General features: G+C 46.1%; 1 protein-coding gene across 3 annotated transcripts in view; it reads left to right on the top strand.

The window, feature by feature from the left end:
* Positions 1–12650, top strand: part of EIF2AK4 (eukaryotic translation initiation factor 2 alpha kinase 4) — a 114583-nt gene that overhangs the window by 78863 nt on the left and 23070 nt on the right. For all 3 annotated transcript variants that reach the window (XM_044231478.1, XM_044231477.1, XM_044231479.1), the window contains 8 exons: positions 451–523; positions 1110–1231; positions 3427–3476; positions 4424–4592; positions 6228–6344; positions 8331–8396; positions 10889–11059; positions 11423–11557. In XM_044231478.1, coding sequence (XP_044087413.1) covers positions 451–523; positions 1110–1231; positions 3427–3476; positions 4424–4592; positions 6228–6344; positions 8331–8396; positions 10889–11059; positions 11423–11557 — 903 coding nt within the window. The remainder of the gene's footprint in view (positions 1–450; positions 524–1109; positions 1232–3426; positions 3477–4423; positions 4593–6227; positions 6345–8330; positions 8397–10888; positions 11060–11422; positions 11558–12650) is intronic.

The raw sequence follows: 12650 nt of genomic DNA, 5'->3' as shown, positions 1-12650 counted from the left end.
TTTGTATACTAAGAAACAAATGGAAAGGAGAGGTCTTTACAAAATTTGTAAATGCCATGTCACTTTCAACCCCCACCCCCACCCCCGTACTCGTGGATCACCTTAGTATGTGAGCAGAGGCCTAATGCCATCAGCTGGTTGGTTGCTCCACAGTATCCCTGGGAAGCCTTGGGGAGAATGTGCATATTGACCAGCTCTCCCTGAATGGCATACGTCACCATGGCAAAGAGTCTGGGCTTGGAGCTTTAGGTCCCCTTCCTCAGGTGGGACGTCCTGCAGGATGTGCCATTGTCTTCTCTCCCTACACCTGTTCTAAGAGGGACTCACTGTGGACCTCTCCTTTAAGGTCTTGGGAGTAAGTAATGTGATGCTTACTGCAAGCTACAGATGCGTGTTTTAGGGGATCCCTTCGATTTGGCTTTGATGACATGTTATTTGGTCATATTTTAGGGCTTCTCAATCAGAACATCCAAGATACAGCAACACGTGTGTGACACCATCGTCCGCGTTTTTAAAAGACATGGTATGTCCTTTTTAAAAAAAATCATAGCCATCTTAAAAAGTGTTTTGTTTCATCGTTAAAAAGTACTCTTAATAGATTTGGCTGCAACCATATTTTACCTTTATTTCTTTATAAGAGTTTATTTATTTGTCAGAGCAGGGGCAAGGGAGAGGGGCAGAAAGGGAGTGGGAGAAGCAGGCACCCCATGGAGTAAGGAGCCTGATGTGGGGGGTCAATCACAGGACCCTGGGATGATGATGACAGGCAGAAGCTTAATTGACTGAACCACCCAGGCACCTCTTAAGCATATTTTTAACACTCAGCTTGTTGAGGAGAACCATTTTGAGTATTACGATTGGAATATTAGAGCCTTGCTACTAAAATACAGTCGGGTTGTGGAGGCAGAAATGAGACTGGTTAACAGACTTGACCTCAGATGAGCTGTCCATTAGTGGACTCAGAGCTGAAGACTGCTTGCTCTTGATTTCAGCGGCCAGTAGTAGATGACTGCACCATCGGATCTGTATTCATTTTCAGTTGCCTTCTAGGAATGGTGGATTCTATATAATAACTGGATGCTCAGTTATTTTTTTCTGACTTGGTGTAGGAGCTGTCCAGTTGTGTACCCCACTGCTGCTTCCGCAAAATAGGCAAATATATGAGCACAATGAAGCTGCCTTATTCGTGGACCACAGCGGAATGCTGGTGATGCTTCCTTTCGACCTGCGGGTGAGGCTGGGAGCACCCCGGGCAGGCCAGATGCTGGGTCTGGCCACGGATGGGTTACCTTAGCCATCACTTTTTCCCCTTGGCTTATATTCTAAATATCAACTTTAGGAGACACATTGGTTTTTTTGTTTTTTGGGGATTTTTAAAAGATTTTATTTATTTATTTGACAGAGAGAACCATCACAAGTAGGCATAGAGGCAGGTGGGAGAGGTGGGGGAGACACAGGCTCCCTGCTGAGCAGAAAACCCAATGCAGAGCTCTATCCCGGGACCCTGAGATCATGACCTGAGCCAAAGGCAGAGGCGTAACCCACTGAGCCATCCAGGCGCCCTTAGGAGACACATTGTTGAGGGAGTTACTAGGGTGAGAGCATCATTGGAATTTAGTGAATGTCTGACCTTGTATACATCCACCTTCCTCATAGCACAGGTGCTTATGACCCTAGAAACTGGCCCCCTGCATTGCCGATGCCATATCTGTGCCCCGTTATTGAGCTCTGCCGAGTGACCACCACGACTTGATCTGGCCGACTCAAGACAGACGAACACAGTTGTTTTCTTTACCTCCTGGCTAGATTTTCACTGACTTCCTAACGTGTTAATGCGGAGAACAATTAAATTCTTCTGACAGCAAGTACCTCTGCTAATGAGGTGTGCTGAATTCTGCTTGTGCTGGCCTGCTTCTGATCTCCAGGGTTCCTTTTTGACGGCAGTGCTCTGATGCGGGTTATCCGCTTGCATAGTGTGGCCTACCAGTGAGCCCATCTGCAGCCCTGTCCATGCATGAGACAGACATGAGCTTCATTCCTCTTGTGTACAGAAAACACTGACATGTGGAGAGATCAGCAAAGGGTATAACCAGGCAGTTCTCAAAGAGAGAATGCACAGGGCTGATAAACTCTTGAAGCGATGTTCAGCCTCATGCATAATAAAGAAGGTCAAAGAAAAGGTATCTCAACTTCACCCATTGGATTGATAAAAGTATTTAAGTTGCTATACTTAAAACTGTTTATTCTTTAGACATTAGACTGAAGTGCAGGTATTTTTAAGATACATTTATTGGAGAGAGAGAGAGAGCACTAATGGAAGGGTGGAGCAGAGAGCGCAAGGGAGTGGGGAGATAATCTCAGGCAGACTGCTGCTGAGCACTGAGCCCGATTCCTATAGGCCTGGATCTCATGAGCTGAAGTCAAGAGTCGGATGCTCAACCTTCTGAGCCACCCAGGCAGCCCTAAAGCACAGATTTTTAAACACCCGCTTGCTTTCCGAGCTAATAGCCATTCCCCCCAAATAAAAAGTACACTTTCAGAATTTGATCCATCGTTAATGGTATGATGCTAGATAATCTGACAATAATTTCATAAGTTGTGGTTATTATTAGTGGGTGGGTAAGAATTTCACCTAGAAGACCGTGGGAAATTCAGGAAGTCACCACAAGCGAGAAGACCCATTTAGATTGGATTATCATAAATGACACTTGAAAAGACATTTCAGCTATTTACATATTTACACATTATTTACAGTAGCCAAGGTGGGGAAACAGTCCAAGTATCCTTTGATAGATGAATGAGTGAAGATGTGGTATATACATACAGTACAGTATTATTCAGCCAAAAAAAGAATGAAATCTTGCTATTTGCAACAACGTGGATGGAGCTAGAGGGTATTATACTAAATACAGTAAACCTGAGAAAGATAACTACTGTAGGATTTCACTTCTGTTTGGAATCTGGAAAACAAAAAAACTCAGACTCTTAAATACAAAGTACAACCCAACCCGGTAAGGAGGTGGGGTGGGGGGTGGACCAAAATAGATAAAGGGAGAGAAGAGTTACAGTTAACCAGATAACTGGCACTGATTTTAACTTGGCATAATAAAACTGGACAGAGCACATTTAATTAGAAGCAAATTTTTCTCAAATTTAAAATCCCAAGAAATGCCATAGTAAGTAAGGTCAATGGCGCTCCCAGCAGTGGGGTCGGCTGCTGACTGACCACCTCAGGAACGTTTCAGGGCCCACAAATGGCAAGCCATCCACTACTCTGTGAATTTCCTAAAACCACAGAGTTGTACCTTGTAAAAGGGTAGACTCTATGCTCTGTGAGTTCTAGCTCAACAAAGCCGTTAATTAAAAAACCCAAAGGAGAGGTTGTTGGCACATTTTGAGGTTGACCTTTGAAACTTTGTGTTGCAGATTCCTTTTGCAAGATACGTGGCAAGAAATAATATATTGAATTTGAAACGGTACGAAACTCGGGGCGTTTCATCTGGTGGATGTGGGAGAGAAACCAAGGAAGGATGTTTTATCATTTGGGGTTTGAATTTGGGGTTTAAAGTAGTGAGTTTGGAACAACAGTTCTGATGCCCAGCCGCAGTCCCCCTTTCAGGAGTGACAGAGACTCGTGACCTTCCCTTTAGTGGACATGCAGCTGTTAGGTAGGTTCCCTGAAGCCCCTTTGGTCTGTTCTCTGCCTTCTAACGTTCCCAACCAACAGAACTAATTAGTTTGCAAGTGGTTGCTTGACAAAAACCGTAGGGCTCTTTTTGATCACGGATGGCCCCTTTTAAAACTGAATTGGAGGGACAAATGGCCAGCAGTCTCCGTGTAAAGCCTGCCTCCGCAGGTACTGAACAAAAGCCACCTGTAGAGAAACGAAGTGAACCCAGCAGGTGTGCATGCGGTGCGCCCTGGGCCCATGGGCACTTAGCAGCGGAGAAGGGTTTTCTGTACGTTTAGATCCCTCAGCGGTTGAGCAGCAAGAGCTTCATAAATGGAAGCCGTATTGTTGTCAACAAGGCACCCTCCTTAAAAGGGCCTTTCTTAGAGTGAAGTCAGAGCTCTTCCTGTCCTTTCTCTTCTCAGCTGCCAGTGACAGTTAATTAATAGAGTCCTAAGGTGTGTCCCTGTGTAGAGAGCGAGCACTACAGGTAAAATTATTTCTTGTGTGCAATTTCATCTCTATTTCAAACATTAAAAAAAAAAAATGAAACCCCATTATTTAATAGTGGCTGCCTCTCCCCCCGCCCCCCAGAGCCTGAGGAATTGGCAGCTAAATCTGTCTTTAAGGTCTCTTGCTCACACCACTGATTCAGATTCATTTTCTTCTGTTTCTTTTCTCTTGTTCAGCAACCTCTTACACGTTTGTGATTCCAGGAAGCAGTGACCTGGGTTTTTGGGTTTCTCTCTCCAGGTACTGCATAGAGCGTGTGTTCAGGCCTCGCAAGTTAGACCGATTTCATCCCAAAGAGCTTCTGGAATGTGCATTCGATATCGTCACGTCTGCCGCCAACAGCTCTCTGCCCACTGCCGAAGTCATCTACACGATCTGTGAGATCATCCAGGAGTTCCCGGCGCTTCAGGTTACTTTCCAGGGTCTGATGTTCTGAGGTTACCCTGCTAGAGTCCTTGACCTGGGGAGGGGTGGGGGGCATGACCACAACAGAACTGCCCCCCCGACTTGGTACCAGCAGCGGGCCACATTTTGCTGGGATAATGGAGAAGAGTTTGATGACGTTACTTGGAGGTTTCTGTCAGGCTCTCGCCTCTGCCTTGACAGGAGTGGGTTTTGTTTTCATCTGTTCTGGGGGAAGAGTGTTGCTGCGCTGCCCGTTCTTCTACAGTGCAAGAAATTAGCTAAGATTCCTAGGACGCTTTTAGCACGTCCATCCTGTTCAGCATCCTCCGTGGCCCCCTCCCACCCTCTGCCTTGGCTCTCAGCTCCCCAACTTCACTTTCCGTCGAGCCGGCATCCAGTGTCTAGCGACTGGCTCTCCTCAGCCCTTGCCTCTGGGTCCATGCCCTCCACTGCTGTGCCTCTCACAGGGTTCCTCCTCTAGAAAGGCTGCCTTCCCAGCTGCCGCGGGCGCCCCTTCTGCCCCAGGAGCCTGCCCCTCTGCCCTCACCGCCGTCGAGGGGAGACAACACATGCTTGCTGAGGGCAGAGCCCACATGGCCACTTCTCTGAAGAGCCTGCTACACCCAGCCCAGCGCTCTGCTCACTGGTCTGAATGCTCACCCATTAACCAGTCGTCCCTCCGGCCCATCATCAACGGCAGTGACTGATGAACCGGCTCCGCTCCCTTGCTGATATCTGTGTGAACTCGTTCAGGTTTTCACCACAGCTGGACACCAGAGCGGTTTAGATACATATAATAAAGGGTTTGAGGGGTGCCTGGGTGGCTCATTCAGTTAAGCCTCTGCCTTCGGCTCAGGTCATGATCTCAGGGTCCTGGGATTGAGTTCCACATTGGGCTCTCTGCTCAGCAGGGAGCCTGCTTCTCCCTCTGCCTGCTGTTCCCCCCCTGCTTGTGGTCTCTCTGACAAATAAATAATCTTTTTTTAAAAAAGAAAGGTTTGATTATATTCTAGTGTTTGATTATGACAATGTAAAAGGAATGCTTATGAAAAAAAAAACTAGAAGGCAATATGCCAGGGACGCCTGGGTGGCTCAGTTGGTTGGACGACTGCCTTCGGCTCAGGTCATGATCCTGGAGTCCCGGGATCGGGTCCTGCATCGGGCTCCCAACTCCACGGGGAGCCTGCTTCTTTCTCTGACCGTCTCCTCGTTCATGCTCTCTCTCACTGTCACTCTCTCAAATAAATAAATAAAATCTTTAAAAAAAAAAAAAAAAAAAAAGAAGGCAATATGCCAAAATTTAGTCCTGCCACAATCGCCTGCCTGGATGGTAAGTGTGTGATAAGATGCCAGCTTTGGTGCTATACTGGTTTTGTTTTTTGTTTTTTGTTTTTTTTTAAGATTTTATTTATTTATTTATTTGACAGACAGAGATTACAAGTAGGCAGAGAGGCTGGCAGAGAGAGAGGGTGGAAGCAGGCTCCCTGCTAAGCAGGGAGCCCAATGCGGGGCTCGATCCCAGGACCCTGGGATCATGACCTGAGCCGAAGGCAGAGGCTTAACCCCCTGAACCACCCAGGTGCCCTGGTGCTATACTGTTTTTCCGATGAAACTAATTAATTTCTCTGTTGTATCCTAGGAAAAAAATTACAGTATTTACTTGAATCATACCATGTTATTGAAAGCAATCCTCTTACACTGTGGAATCCCAGAAGATAAACTCAGTCAAGTCTATGTTATTCTGTATGATGCCGTGGTAAGCATTTAATTACTTTCACTTGATATTGAAGAATGATAATAGTTCATAAGTGTTTTCTTAGTGATGTCACCATAGAACTGAATTGGGAGTTTTATTTCCTTCCCTCATTTCTCTAAAGTAAAAAAAGAAACCAATTGGAGGGAGTGATTGTATTGAGAATAAAGGGCTTAGGTCCTCCCCTTAATTCTTCCAGCCCACCTGTGCTTATGCATAAAGTCATTTATAGATGTTGTCATTGGGCTTTTCGGTGAAATCGGGAGAGAGTGGTTTGGACCCCGGTTGGAGCCTCCATTAGCTCCTGTTCCCTGTGGTGCTGGGCAGCAGCCCTTCAGTTACTCTTCCTAACTGAGCCTCATCGTAGTACTCCCTGCTCTCCAGTATGTATGCAGGTCCTCTGCGGTAAGTGCACAGAGCCTGGAGGGGAACCACTGAAAATTTTCAGTAGTGTTATGGTGCTGGGATGAAGGTGAATATGTATCTTTCCTGATTTCTTTTTTTTTTTTTTTTTTAAAGATTTTATTTATTTATTTGACAGAGATCACAAGTAGATGGAGAGGCAGGGAGAGAGAGAGAGAGAGAGAGAGAAGCAGGCTCTCTGCTGAGCAGAGAGCCCGATGTGGGACTCGATCCCAGGACCCTGAGATCATGACCTGAGCCGAAGGCAGCGGCTTTAACCACTGAGCCACCCAGGCGCCCTCCTGATTTCTTTTCATGTTAAATATTGTGTTTATAATAAATAAGGGGCATCCAGGAGGTTCAATCACCTATAGTGCCAAACGGTCTATGATTAAGGCAGAACAGAGAGTGGAAGTCTGCTGGCTTACTGTTCTCCTTTTTTTAAGAATTTTTTAAAAGATTTTATTTATTTATTTATTTGATAGAGATCACAAGTGGACAGAGAGGCAGGCAGAGAGAGAGGGGGAAGGAGGCTCCCTGCTGAGCGGACAGCCTGATGCAGGGCTCGATCCCAGGACACTGAGACCATGACCTGAGCCAAATGCAGAGGCTTAACCCACTGAGCCACCCAGGTGCTCCATTTTTTAAAGATTTTATTTATTTACTTAGAGCATGAGAGTGAGCACAAGCAGGGGGAGCGGCAGATGGAGAGGGAGAAGCAAGCTCCCCACTGAGCAGGGAGCCTGATGCAGGACTCGATCCCAGGACCCCAGGAACATGACCTGAGCCGAAGGCAAACACTTAATTGACCAAGCCACCGAGGCACCCCAGGCCTACTGTTTTCTGGACCTCAGAAAGCCGAAATAGCTTCTTTCTTCTCTGGCAGATGCACGTCAGGGGCCTCAGTTTTACTGTTTCTTCATGGTGCTTTTCTCCCCGAAGTGCAGCTTCTGCTCGGCAGTAGCAGACACACTGTGTCCATCAGACGCTGGCAGGAACCCCAGGGATTGTGCACGGGGGCGTCACGTAATCCTTGCTCATACCTTGCAGCCAAAGCCTATCTGCTGGCGTGGGACAAAGTTCTCAGAGGCTGTCAGCACGTGGCTTTTGGTAGAAGGACATGAATCCATTACTTCCTCGCCATCCAGACAGAAACCCCCCGGTTCAATCTGTCCAGTTCTAGATTGCCTCACTGAATGGTTTTAGCTGAATAGCAAGGGCATCCTCTCCCTTTTAATTCTTTATGTCAGGAATTTTCGTATTTTAAGACACATGTCTTAAAATGTGTCTGACTGGCACAGTCAATAGAGTGTACAACGCTTGGTCTTGGGGTTGTGGGTTCGAGCCCCAGCATTGGGTGTAGAAATTACTTAAATATAAAATCTTTAAAAAAAAAAAAAAGTTTGTTTTATGTGAATTGGAAGAAAAAAATTTTCTTTAGTCACAGTATTAATCCATCTTTCATGATTTGGATCAGTTTCTCCAAAATGGAGGGTATATACTTGTCGGAAGTGGCCTGGAGATGGTATCTTTACATTCAGGGCCAAATTTGGTGACTCTTGTTGTTCCCTTTCTTTTCCACGGTAGACAGAAAAGCTGACCAGGAGAGAAATAGAAGCCAAGTTTTGTAATCTGTCTTTGTCATCTAACAGCGTAAGTACCCAGTGATGGCGCTATCGCAGCTTTCTCTGAAACTCTGGACATCGCTGATCTCCAAGGCAGTGAGGCGGGGCTGCTCCCCAGTGCCTCACAAACAGGTTTCCCTTGAGGGTTCATAGGTTCCATGGCAGCCTCAGAGGATCAGGGGAAGAGGGCCCAGTGCTGGCTTCAAAGCCTGCCTCCCCACGCTGCTGTTCACCGTGGGGTCATCAGCCTGTTCTTTCTTAATCACCAGCTGCTCTGCCCTCCAGAGCCACCTGCTGAGCAAGCGGGTCTAGTACTAGTTGTTCTCTTCTGAAATAGATCCTAGGGGCCTGGGATGAGGCACCAAGCTCTGCAGATCCATCTGGGTTTCCCCCACTACCTACCCCTGCTGAACTTGCAGCATGTCAGAGTTGAATTAAAGCTCCTGCTTTTCCGGTACATTTCCCACTCCTAAAATCTGGCATTTGATCCCAGTGGCAGTGAGGACTATCTCGTGGGGTAAGCAAGTTTGTCCTATTCTCTGAGCAGGCATCACATTAGTCTCTGATCTTGGGCACGGTGACCCAAACTTCACGGAGTCACTGGATAGCAGAAGACAGCAGAGATTTCTGACATTTCCCTGAATATTTATATAAGAAAACTACTTCTTTAAAACTTCCCCACAACCTCTCTAACCCTGCTGGGGCACTCCATTACATGACCTGTGATGATCAGCAAATGCATGTATAGGATAGGTTAAAATATGACTGTACAGGGCCGGGCAGAGGCACTTGTTCTTTTGGACACCTACAGTGTGGCTGGCACAGTGCTAAGGCACATAAAGGAGTCAGCTGAAGAGTCCATGGGATGCTTTCAACTTAATTCATATTGGCCTTTAAAAAGCCCTAGGGGATCCATGCAGCATCTGTCTACCCTTGGCTCTCTAACCAAACTTGCACACACAGACTGCAGCCCAGAGCAGTCAGCCTACAGTCAGGCAGGGAAGGTAAACCAGATCACATAGCCTAGGAGTTCTAGAAGTTAAGCCAGGTTAAAAGATGTTAAATATTGGAGGAGATATTAATGGTACCCAAAGTGACCAGTGATAAATATTTTGATAGGAAGCACAGTATTTACTTAATCCTCTAGACATGTACATAGCACATAGCTATGAGCAGAAATAGTTCCGTGTATAAATAGCACAAAGAATCTGCTCCAGAAACTGACCAGTCTGGTGATTCCTTACCTGAAGGTTCAAGCCCAGAAGGTTCTTTGAACTAATGTCACATTTCAGATGTATTTCACACTTGCACATGGTAGCTGCCTCAGCTGCATTTTCAAATGTCAGCTTCTTTTTGTTGAATCTCTGGTTATCTGATGATGAGCATTGCTTCAAAGTTGTACATTGGATTAGCTTAAAGATGGAAAGATTAGCACCTAATAAAGGCATTTAGTGCTGTCATTTTTAAAAAATGGAAACTCTGAAGATACTAGAAAAGGAAGCAGTAATATCGCAAGCCAGTGCCTGGCCCAGTGTTCTGATTTTACAGATGAGGCATCTCAGGCCCAGAGAGATGTCGTGACTTGTCCAGAGTCACCTGGAGTTTGTTGATGATGGGGTGAAGACACAGATCCAGAGATAGCGACTCTAGTGCTTCTGGTAGTTAATTAATGGGGTAATTTAATGTTAAAGTTTGAGAAAAAAGAGTTTTTAATTTTAAGAAGAAAACCATTTAATACAGTAAAGATATTGAGATGACATTACTTTTTGGATTTAAAAAAATACATGTGGTGTGTGATTATTAAATTGAATTAAGCTGAGTCTTCATTCAGCTGTTTCCATGCGCCAGCTTATCATTGAACCAGGTTATGCTTATAGTCTTAAAATAGCTATAATTTTGTTTAACTCCCGGGAGCTCCAGTGGAAATTTCTTTCGGGTCAATGACCATAGTTACTTCCTGCTTCCCCTGCTGTGTGCCAGGGATTGGGCCTGGCCCACAGATCGTCTCTAGCCATTGCCCTCATGTGGAAGACGATGGACGCAGCAGCCAGGAGCTGGGATGGAGGTGTGAGTCCCAGAGGGAGGGAAGGATCAAGGGGCTGACACGTCCAAACAGAAATTATTCAAGCAAACGGAGGAGAGGGACTTCTGGCTACTTCTGAGTAGAACTAGAACCAGTCAGACTTCGTCTTCCTGCGTGTCCATCCCACTCTATCCCCAACCCCCATTTCTGTGTCTGCCGGAAAAGAGGTTGATGAGAATGAGGAGGGTAAAAAGGACCAATACTGGCTTGGAAATCTCGTCATGGTGCTTCAGCTAGTACAAGGGGCTGCTCTGCTGGGGGCAGCATTCACTGGGAGTAGGTGCCCAAAGCACTCCAGTGAGGTACTCACTGGAAATTGCTGGAAAAGGATAATCCATAGTCAGGTTCCCAGTGAAGGTTAAAATGGCCTCTGACCAGAAAATCCCTGCTCTTTCCTGCTGTGGATCCAAAGCTAAATGTGCCTCCTTGCTTTCCAGCTGTGTCGACTCTACAAATTTATTGAGCAGAAGGGAGATTTGCAAGATCTAACACCAGCAATAAATTCATTAATAAAACAGAAAACAGGCATTGCCCAACTGGTGAAGTACGGCTTAAAAGACCTAGAGGAGATTGTTGGGCTGTTGAAGAAACTTGGCATCAAGTTGCAGGTTCGGTAACCGCTGGATTCTCCTGGTGGGGGGGTGGTCAGTGCTGCCAGCCCAGTGGGAGATGGGGTTTTGGAGTTAATGCTGGGACGCGTTTTCTTCCCCCAGAACACTGCTTTCTCCATTTTGGAACTTCTGATTTCTAGTAACAGTTTTGGCTTCAATCACAATGTCCTTGCAAGCATCGTGTTTTCCTGTAGTACAGTGAGTCTGATGATGCCAGTTATCTCCAGCCAAGGGATGATTCCTGAAGAGAGCAGAGTTTCTTCACCTGGGAGGCTGTCCTTAGACATCTTCCCTATTGCTCTGATGCTACTGATGTAAAGCCGTGTCCTTGACTTGTTTGCGTGGGCTTGCACTTCACAGGTCTTGATCAATCTGGGCCTGGTTTACAAAGTACAGCAGCACAATGGAGTCATCTTCCAGTTTGCGGCAGTCATCAGACGCAGGCAGAGGGCTGTATCGGAAATCCTGGCAGCTGGTGGCAGATACGACCTGCTGGTGAGGGCTCACCCTGTATTTGTTGGTTGATATATTCTGGTTTAATTTCCTTTCTTCCTCAGCCTGGGTGGCTCAGTTGTTGAGCATCTGCCTTCAGCTCAGGTCATGATCCCAGTGTCCTGGAATCGAGCCCCGCATCGGCCTACCTGCTTAGTGGGAAACCTGCATCTCTCTCTCCTACTCCCCTTGCTTGGGTTCCCTTGCTCACTCACTCTCTGTCAAATAAATAAAATCTTGGGGGAAAAAAATTACAGGTTTACAGGAAGTTGCAAAGATAGTACAGAGAGATGTTATGTACCTTTCCGTTTCCTTGAATGGTTAAATCTGGCACAACTGTAATAAAATAGCAGAACCAGGACACAGACAGGACAACCAGGTACACTCTGTGTGTACCTCTTTGCCATCGTATCATGTGTGTGGAGTCTCGTCACACCACCACAGTCATGATACAGAGCTCTTCAGTAACCATAAAGACCCATGGATGCTGACCTTTACTACTTCAAATGAAGTATGGAACCTTTCCCTACTGGAAGTCCTTATACCCATCCTTCCATTTGTAATATAATTGTCTTAAATATTTCCTCTCCATACATTGAGGTCCACATCAGTCAGTGTTAGGCTTTTTGCTTCAACTGTCCAAATCTGAGTAACTCAAGAGAAGAAATTCTGTTGTAGTTCACTCAGATTTCTGGTTTCTGATGAGAAATGTGCTGTTTGAATTTTCATCTGTAGGAAAGTTGATTTTCACTCAATGCTTTTAAGATTTTTTTCCTTTGTCTTTAGTTTGACATTTGATCATGACCTGTCTTGGTGTGACTTTCTTTGGATTTATGCTCTTCAGGATTGTCTCAGCTTCTTGAATCTAGAGGTTTATGTCCTCCAGTGGGGACCCCCCACCAGGCCCTAGCACAGTGGCATCTGAGAACACTGAGTGGAAGCTAAGACTTTGATACCTGCCTGGGGTAGTGCCCTCCAACCCCCAAGCAGTGTCAGTGGAGGAGCCAAAGGATTACAGACCCTCACCTCCACCCAAGCAGTAATGAGGCCACCCTCCCCACAGACCAGTAGAGGCATGTTTCAGGCATTTTAATTC

This window comes from Neovison vison, chromosome 13 (genome assembly GCF_020171115.1).
Source record: "Neovison vison isolate M4711 chromosome 13, ASM_NN_V1, whole genome shotgun sequence".
NCBI classification, from domain to species: Eukaryota; Metazoa; Chordata; class Mammalia; order Carnivora; family Mustelidae; genus Neogale; species Neogale vison.
The sequence above is the reverse complement of the archived record's forward strand: the minus strand, read 5'-3'. Positions and strand labels throughout refer to the sequence as shown.